General features: G+C 40.3%; 1 protein-coding gene and 1 non-coding gene across 2 annotated transcripts; one reads left to right on the top strand and one right to left on the bottom strand.

Annotated features, from left to right (window-relative positions):
- Nucleotides 1-2,693: 2,693 nt before the first annotated feature.
- LOC130938045 (small nucleolar RNA R71) lies at nt 2,694-2,801 on the top strand. Its single transcript, XR_009069227.1, has one exon. It is a non-coding gene; the product is annotated as a small nucleolar RNA R71 (small nucleolar RNA).
- A 5,717-nt stretch (nt 2,802-8,518) lies between these two features.
- On the bottom strand, nt 8,519-9,229 carry LOC130934750 (uncharacterized). Its single transcript, XM_057864288.1, has one exon. The coding sequence runs from the start codon at nt 9,227-9,229 to the stop codon at nt 8,519-8,521; it is 711 nt and encodes a 236-aa protein (XP_057720271.1).
- Between the last annotated feature and the right edge of the window lie 497 nt (nt 9,230-9,726).

The raw sequence follows: 9,726 nt of genomic DNA, 5'->3' as shown, positions 1-9,726 counted from the left end.
ACCTCAGGGATCACCTTCTTCAAGGCCACAACTTCATAGAAGTGGTCTTGATGCACCCTTGAGATAAATCTCTCCATCTCCCATGACTCGGAGGTGGAAGCTTTTGCCTTCCCTTTCCTCTTTCTAGAGGTTTCTCCGGCCTTGGATGCCATATATGGTTATGGAAAAACAAAAAGCAATGCTTTTACCACACCAAACTTAAAAGGTTTGCTCATCCTCGAGCAAAAGAAGAAAGAAGAGAGTAGAAGAAGAAGAAATGGAGGAGATGGAGGTGGCTTTGTGGCTCGGCCAAAGGGGGGAGAAGTAGTGTTTAGGATGTGTGAAAATGAAGGAGTGAAGATGGGTTTATATAGGGGTGGAGAGAGGGGTAGGGTTCGGTCATGTGAGGGTGGGTTTGGGAGGGAAAGTGGTTTGAATTTTGAATGGTGAGGTAGGTGGGGTTTTATGAAGGATGGATGTGAGTGGTGAAGAGAAAGATGGGATTTGATAGGTGAGGGGTTTTTCGGGAAGAGTGGTTGAGGTGATTGGTGAATGGGTGAAGAAGAAGAGAGAGGGTGGTGGGGTAGGTGGGGATCCTGTGGGGTCCACAGATCCTGAGGTGTCAAAGAAAATTCAACCCTGCACCAAATGGCGTGCAAAAATGCACCCTTTGCCAATTCTGGCGTTAAACGCCGGGCTGATGCCCATTTCTGGCGTTTAACGCCAGCTTCTTGCCCTTTCCTGGTGTTTAACGCCAGTCTGGTGCCCCTTTCTGGCGTTAAACGCCCATTTGCTAGCTTCACTGGCGTTTAAACGCCAGCAAATTCTCCTCCAGGGTGTGCTGTTTTTCTTTCTGTTTTTCATTCTGTTTTTGCTTTTTCAATTGATTTTGTGACTTCTTATGATCATCAACCTACAGAAAACATAAAATAACAAAGGAAAATAGGTAAAATATAACATTGGGTTGCCTCCCAACAAGCGCTTCTTTAATATCAGTAGCTTGACAGTGGGCTCTCATAGAACCTCAGTGATACTCAGAGCAATGTTGGAACCTCCCAACACCAAACTTAGAGTTTGAATGTGGGGGTTCAACACCAAACTTAGAATTTGGTTGTGTCCTCCCAACACCAAACTTAGAGTTTGACTGTGGGGGCTCTGTTTGACTCTGATTTGAGAGAAGCTCTTCATGCTTCCTCTCCATGGTGACAGAGGGATATCCTTGAGCCTTAAACACAAAGGATTCTTCATTCACTTGAATGATCAGTTCACCTCCATCAACATCAATCACAACCTTTGCTGTGGCTAGGAATGGTCTGCCAAGGATGATGGATTCATCCATGCACTTCCCAGTCTCTAGGACTATAAAATCAGCAGGGATGTAATGGTCTTCAATCTTCACCAAAACATCCTCTACAAGCCCATAAGCTTGTTTTCTTGAATTGTCTGCCATCTCTATTGAGATTCTTGCAGCTTGTACCTCAAAGATCCCTAGCTTCTCCATTACAGAGAGAGGTATGAGGTTCACACTTGACCCTAGGTCACACAGAGCCTTCTTGAAGGTCATGGTGCCTATGGTACAAGGTATTGAAAACTTCCCAGGGTCCTGTCTCTTTTGAGGTAATTTCTGCCTAGACAAGTCATCCAGTTCTTTGGTGAGCAAAGGAGGTTCGTTCTCCAAAGCCTCATTACCGAATAACTTGTCATTTAGCTTTATGATTGCTCTAAGGTACTTGGCAACTTGCTCTTCAGTGATATACTCATCCTCTTCAGAGGAAGAATACTCATCAGAGCTCATGAATGGCAGAAGTAAGTCCAGTGGAATCTTTATGGTCTCATTTTGAGCCTCAGATTCCCATAGTTCCTCATTAGGAAACTCATTGGAGGCCAGTGGACGTCCATTGAGGTCTTCCTCAGTGGCGTGCACTGCCTCTTCCTCCTCTCCAAATTCGGCCATGTTGATGGCCTTGCACTCTCCTTTTGGATTTTCTTCTGTATTGCTTGGAAGAGTACTAGGAGGAAGTTCAGTAATTTTCTTGCTCAGCTGTCCCACTTGTGCCTCCAGATTTCTAATGGAGGACCTTGTTTCAGTCATGAAACTTTGAGTGGTTTTGATTAGATCAGAGACCATGGTTGCTAAGTCAGAGTGGCTCTGCTTAGAACTCTCTGTCTGTTGCTGAGAAGATGATGGAAAGGGCTTGCCATTGCTAAACCTGTTTCTTCCACCATTATTATTGTTGAAACCTTGTTGAGGTCTCTATTGATCCTTCCATGAGAGATTTGGATGATTTCTCCATGAAAAATTATAGGTGTTTCCATAGGGTTCTCCCATGTAATTCAGCTCTTCCATTGAAGGGTTCTCAGGATCATAAGCTTACTTTTTTAGATGAAGCATCCTTAGTACTGCCTGGTGCAGCTTGCATTCCAGACAGACTTTGAGAAATCATATTGACTTGCTGAGTCAATATTTTGTTCTGAGCCAATATGGCATTCAGAGTATCAATCTCAAGAATTCCTTTCTTCTGATTCGTCCCATTGTTCACAGGATTCCTTTCAGAAGTGTACATGAATTGGTTATTTGCAACCATTTCAATTAGTTCTTGAGCTTCTGTAGGCGTCTTCTTCAGATGAAGAGATCCTCCAGCAGAGCTATCCAATGACATCTTGGACAGTTTAGACAGACCATCATAGAAAATACCTATGATGCTCCATTCAGAAAGCATGTCAGAAGGACACTTTCTGATCAATTGTTTGTATCTTTCCCAAGCTTCATAGAGGGATTCACCTTCCTTCTGTCTGAAGGTTTGGACTTCCACTCTAAGCTTACTCAATTTTTGAGGTGGAAAGAACTTTGCCAAGAAGGCATTGACTAGCTTTTCCCAAGAGTTCAGGCTTTCTTTAGGTTGTGAGTCCAACCATATTCTAGCTATGTCTCTTACAGCAAAAGGGAATAGCATAAGTCTGTAGACCTCAGGGTCAACCCCATTAGTCTTGACAGTGTCACAAATTTGCAAGAATTCAGCTAAAAACTGATGAGGATCTTCCAATGGAAGTCCATGGAACTTGCAATTCTGTTGCATTAGAGAAACTAATTGAGGCTTAAGCTCAAAGTTGTTTGCTCCAATGGCAGGGATAGAGATGTTTCTCCCATAGAAGTCGGAAGTAGGTGCAGTAAAGTCACCCAGCACCTTCCTTGCATTGTTGGCATTGTTGTTGTTTTCGGCTTCCATGGGTTCTTCTTCTTTGAAAATTTCTGTTAGGTCCTCTACAGAGAGTTGTGCCTTAGCTTCTCTTAGCTTTTGCTTCAAGGTCCTTTCAGGTTCAGGGTCAGCCTCAACAAGAATGCTTTTGTCTTTGCTCCTTCTCATATGAAAGAGAAGAGAACAAGAAAGTATGGAATCCTCTATGTCATAGTATAGAGATTCCTTGAGGTGTCAGAGGAAAAGAAAAATAGAAGGAAGAAGTAGAAGAATTCGAACTTATCAAGAGAGATAGAGTTCGAATTGTGAATTGAGGAGGAGTGTTAGTCCATAAATAGAAGGATGTGAGAAGAGGGGAAGAAATTTTCGAAAATTAAGTAAAATATTTTAAAAATATTTTGAATAACACTAATTGATTTTCGAAAACCAAGAGTGGAAAAGAAATCAAGTAATTTTTGAAAAAGATTTTGAAATTAGAAATCAAAAAGATATGATTGAAAACTATTTTGAAAAAGATGTGATTAAGAAGATATGATTGAAAAGTTATGGTGTGATTGAGAAGATATGATTTGAAAAACAATTTAAAAAGATTTGATTTTAAAAATAAATGACTTGGCTAACAAGAAAAGATATGATTCAAACATTAAACCTTTCTCAATAGAAAAGGCAACATACTTGAAATGTTGAATCAAATCATTAATTGATAGCAAGTATTTTTGAAAAAGGAAAGAAATTGATTTTGAAAAAGATTTGATTGAAAAGATATGATTTGAAAAAGATTTGATTTTGAAAAACTTTGAAAACTTGAAAAAAAAAATTTGCATTAAAAACAAAATCTTCCCTCTTGTGCCATCCTGGCGTTAAACGCCCAGAATGGTATCCATTTTGGCGTTTAACGCCCAAAATGCTACCTTTTTGGGCGTTAAACGCCCAGCCAGGTATCCTGGCTGGCGTTTAAACGCCAGTTTTTCCTTCTTCACTGGGCGTTTTGAACGCCCAGCTTTTTCTGTATAATTCCTCTGCTGCATGTACTGAATCTTCAATTCCCTGTATTATTGACTTGAAAACAGAACCAAGATCAAATAAACAATGCATGCAAGACACCAAACTTAAAATGAGACACTAGAGTCAACAAGAAACATAAAAATATTTTTGGTTTTTATGATTTTGTAATTTTTTTGGATTTTTCGAAAATTAAGTGGAAAAGAAAATAAAGGTATCAAAATTCTTAATGAGAATTCCAGGAATCATGCAATGTTAGTCTAAAGCTTCAGTCTAAAGGAATTAGACATGGATAGCCAAGCTTCAGCAGGACATTGCATTCAAGAGCTAAATTGATGAGAATCAATCAGCTTTGGTGATGATAAGATCATCACCTTGAAACACTAGAATTCATTCTTAAGAACTTTGAAAAATACCTAATCTTAGCAACAAGATGAACCGTCAGTTGTCCATACTCGAAACAATCCCCGGCAACGGCGCCAAAAACTTGGTGCACAAAATTGTGATCACTACTTTTCACAACTCAAATAATCCCTAGTAATGGCCCCAAAGACTTGGTGCTCAATACCATGGCATAAACACAACTTCGCACAACTAACCAGCAAGTGCACTGGGTCGTCCAAGTAATAAACCTTACGCGAGTAAGGGTCGATCCCACGGAGATTGTTGGTATGAAGCAAGCTATGGTCATCTTGTAAATCTCAGTCAGGTAGACTCAAATGGTTATGAATGATTTATGAATAAAACATAAAGATAAGGATAGAGATACTTATGCAATTCATTGGTGAGAATTTCAGATAAGCGTATGAAGATGCTTTGTCCCTTCCGTCTCTCTGCTTTCCTACTGTCTTCATCCAATCCTTCTTACTCCTTTCCATGGCAAGCTGTATGTTGGGCATCACCGTTGTCAATGGCTACAGTCCCGTCCTCTCAGTGGAAATGTTCAACGCACCCTGTCACGGCACGGCTATCCAGCTGTCGGTTCTCGATCATGTCGGAATAGAATCCAGTGATTCTTTTGCGTCTGTCACTAACGCCCCACAATCGCGAGTTTGAAGCTCGTCACAGTCATTCAATCATTGAATCCTACTCAGAATACCACAGACAAGGTTTAGACCTTCTGGATTCTCTTGAATGCCGCCATCAATTCTAGCTTATACCACAAAGATTCCGATTAAAGAATCCAAGAGATAAACATTCAAGCCTTATTTGCTTGTAGAACGGAAGTGGTTGTCAGTCACGCGTTCATAAGTGAGAATGATGATGAGCGTCACATAATCATCACATTCATCATGTTCTTGGGTACGAATGAATATCTTGGAATAAGAACAAGCTGAATTGAATAGAAGAACAATAGTAATTGCATTAATACTCGAGGTACAGCAGAGCTCCACACCTTAATCTATGGTGTGTAGAAACTCCACCGTTGAAAATACATAAGAACAAGGTCTACGCATGGCCGTGAGGCCAGCCCCCAGTGATCAAAAGATTCAAAGATCTCAAGATGATCTAAGATCCAAAGATGAAAATACAAATAGCAAAAGGTCCTATATATAGAGAACTAGTAGCCTAGGGTTTACAGAAATGAGTAAACGACATAAAAATCCACTTCCGGGCCCACTTGGTGTGTGCTTGGGCTGAGCATTGAAGCATTTTCGTGTAGAGACTCTTCTTGGAGTTAAACGCCAGCTCTTATGCCAGTTTGGGCGTTTAACTCCCATTCTTGTGCCAGTTCTGGCGTTTAACGCCGGGCATTCTTGAGCTGATTTAGAACGCCGGTTTGGGCCATCAAATCTCGGGAAAAGTATAGACTAATATACATTGCTGGAAAGCCCAGGATGTCTACTTTCCAAAGCCGTTGAGAGCGCGCCAATTGGGCTTCTGTAGCTTCAGAAAATCTACTTCGAGTGTAGGGAGGTCAGAATCCAACAGCATCTGCAGTCGTTTTCAGTCTCTGAATCAGATTTTTGCTCAGGTCCCTCAATTTCAGCCAGAAAATACCTGAAATCACAGAAAAACACACAAACTCATAGTAAAGTCCAGAAAAGTGAATTTTAACTAAAAACTAATAAAAATATATTAAAAACTAACTAAATCTACTAAAAATATACTAAAAATAATGCCAAAAAGCGTACAAATTATCCGCAAAGCTCCCAGGTATGTTCTTCAATACCAGCCCGGCTCCAAGATACTTTACCAAGGGAACCTCCTTTCTGCGTAGATGCTTGCTGCTGGTATCATCAATCCTAACCGGAGTTATTGGAAGCGTTAGATCTTCTCTCACTTGGACTAATTTCGGTTCTAGGACATGACTAGGATCAGAAGTGTATTTACGAAGCTGCGATACGTGAAACACGTCATGCAGGTTCGAGCGATGTGGTGGTAGAGCGATCTTATACGTCATTGGTCTGATGTAACGGGGATTTAACTTTTCAGTTTTTAATTGGTCATCCGATTCTAGTTCATTGAAGTGATCTGCAGGAATATGTATCTTCTTCCTTCCAACTTGAGAAATCTTTTTCTTAGATCCGCCTAACTCTTTGTCAGCTTTCATAGTAAGAATTCTAACTTAGATTTGCGTAACTTTTTTTTGTTGTCTCGGCTATCAAATTCAGGAACTAAGGTATTCGATGCTCTAGTAATACAGGGGCATTTAGTGCTCTGTGAAGCTCCATCCTCTATCCTAGTCCTCAACGATCTATGTCGAAATCGGTAATTACTCTTCCTTACTCCCAGTGTAGGACCTCCAATGGTTGCAGCATTCCGATTTATGCTTTATTCTTTATTTCTGGCTACCCAAAAATATCTTCTTTGATTCATGGTACATCTTAGCAATTTCAGGGTAAGTTTGAAAATCCTGTCTCGTAAGTTCTGGAAAATAGTTTTTCATCTCAATTTCCAATCTCGACGCATAACTCTTTCTTGGTATCTTCCTGATTCAACATGCCTCAATACTCTTAGTATCTCCTTATCACCATTATTGCGCTCCCTAAGTCCTTGACTCCATGATCTCTATTCCGGCATTGGACATATAAATCTCTTCTTAATTCCCTTTTGTTTACCAAACTTTGACATCTTTGACGGCTCCTTATTTTCTCGTTACGCGTTCCGTACCTCATCGATTCCACGTTGTAACCTAGCAATGGATTTAGACCAACACTTCCAACACTCTCATTCTTCCAACTTATAACTTTAACTCATCTAACATTTTTTCTTTTGGAATTAACGTCCAAGAATCTTTTAGAAACTTCTTGCTTAGGGCGTCTATCACAACCTCACGACGTTGCATCTACATACATCTTAAGTTTTTCAATAATACATCGTAGTCATTCCCTAAACGGTTCGTTAGGCTCAAGTGATACGAGCATTGACATGAAGGTCAATCTTCTTTCTATGGCTCAAAGACTTTCATCGGATCCTGGTAATTCATTCCCACAGTGTACCTCATTGCATCTATTTAGTCACGAGTGATATGATTGGTGAGGATTAAGGCTCTAAATTTCCTAGTAATGTCACAGGTTCGTTTTGCGTTCAAAGGTCTTGCTCTAAGAAATCAACGTCTCTCTGGTTACGGCTGGGATTCATACGCAATACTAATATAGGCTCGAGTTAATTTTCAAAGAAATATTAAGCTTGAAAGACGAATGAATAGTGTGAACAATATTCGTGAGAAAATAGAAAGAGTTTTATATACGGTTAATCAGAGTTGTATCAAAATAATAGAATGCACAAGAAGAAGAATTTAGGTACATCTCAAGAAAGAAAACCGGACCAAAAACATTTGATAGTATGGATTAGTGTGATGTCTCACTTCCTCTATGCAAATAAAATTTCAGGTATCAATTTTAGTTTACCTTTTCCTTCTTGTGACCCACCATCATCTTGGGCCCTCTTATGTGAATAGACTATTGTTCCATTCTCCTAATTCACTTATCTCTAAGAGTCTTGATTATTCATCCAATGCCAACTAAAAACTTCACTAAATTCTGCAGGCTTTGATGACAATACCCTATTCGGAACGATTTAGTTTGGTTTTAAGTTTTAACCTAGGTCTTTCTTCTCTATCTTATACTATGAGTAATCATGGTATCCTAGAATAATTCATTGCTTCTCAAATCCAATAATTGCATTTACCTTAACCTGGTGATTGTGATCTATCTGCATCATGAGTTTTCACCACGTGGATTAGGACAGTCCTTAACTAGATGCCTGGGTAATCCGCACCGGTAACACAAACCTTGCTTGTTTTTATGCTGTCTATTGGGTCGGTAGTTTTCAGTCCTCCTGAATTCTTGACTCCTTGGTGCCAAATTCTGATGGTGATCTCTTCGGTGGGACTCTCAGTTATCATTCTTTGCCACAGCTGCGTTCCTCACACATTCTTCAGTTATACGAATCTTGTTCACAAGTTCAGAAAACACCCGGATCTCCATAAGTGCTACAAAGATCTGAATGTCGCTCCGAATGCCTCCTTCAAACTTAATGCATTTCCACTCAGCAAAGTCCTCAGGAGCTCCCTGACAAATTCGTGAGAAACGGCACAGTTCCTCAAACCTGCTAGTGTACTCAGTGATGGTCATCTGACCTTGTTTCAGCTGAAGCAGTTCAAGTTCCTTAGCATTTCTGGATGAACTGGGAAAGTATTTCTTATAGAATTCTTCTCGGAATAACTCCCAAGAGATCACAACCCCATCAAGCTGCAGAATGCGCCTCACGCCCTGCCACCAATGCTGAGCTTCACCTTGCAGCAGGTAAGTCCCAAACCCAACCCACTGTTCTTCAGGAACCTGCTGAGCCTGTAATGCTCGCTTAATGGCTTGTACCCAGTTATCCGCATCAGTAGGGTTCAAGGTTCCTCTAAAGGTCGGAGGATGAACTTTTAGGAAGGAGGAAAGCGTCATAGGACCATTATCGCCGTTGTTGTCATTGTTACCATTATTTATCTGATTTCCCAGGGCTTCGGCGGTTGCTTGCATCGCCGCGGCCATATTCCCTGCTAGAGCAGCCATGAAGTCTACAGGATTAGGAATATTCCCTGTCGCTTCAGGCATAGCATTGCCTAGTCTACCTCTACCTCACCTGCGTCCGCGTCCGCGTCTGCGAGTCAACATCTGGTTCCTATACACACCAACCAAGTGATATCAAGTTGATCAGTCTCAGTATCGCAAGTCTAGTGCTTTAAATTCCAAATGCATACTCATGGATGTTTGTGCCACATATATCAATTAGATTTCCTAATAGCACAAAGACACATACACAAAGAATGCACAGAAGCATAATCAGTTTGTCCTCAGGCTCTATAGAAACAAATTGCTCTGATACCATAATGTAACACCCTACCATACTTAATCTTATGCTTAAGTAATAAGACTGAGATAGTAAGGTATAACGACCTATAAGATATATATATATATATATATATATATATATATATATATATATAATATATAATAGAGAAAAGGATACTTAACTAGGAGCGTTGAAACAGGGGTAAAACAAAATCGCAAAATAAAAAGCGCAACGCTCAAGAAAGGATTACTTGCGTGCT

Source organism: Arachis stenosperma, chromosome 6 (assembly GCF_014773155.1).
Source record: "Arachis stenosperma cultivar V10309 chromosome 6, arast.V10309.gnm1.PFL2, whole genome shotgun sequence".
NCBI classification, from domain to species: Eukaryota; Viridiplantae; Streptophyta; class Magnoliopsida; order Fabales; family Fabaceae; genus Arachis; species Arachis stenosperma.
This window is presented reverse-complemented; position numbering and strand designations above follow the sequence as displayed.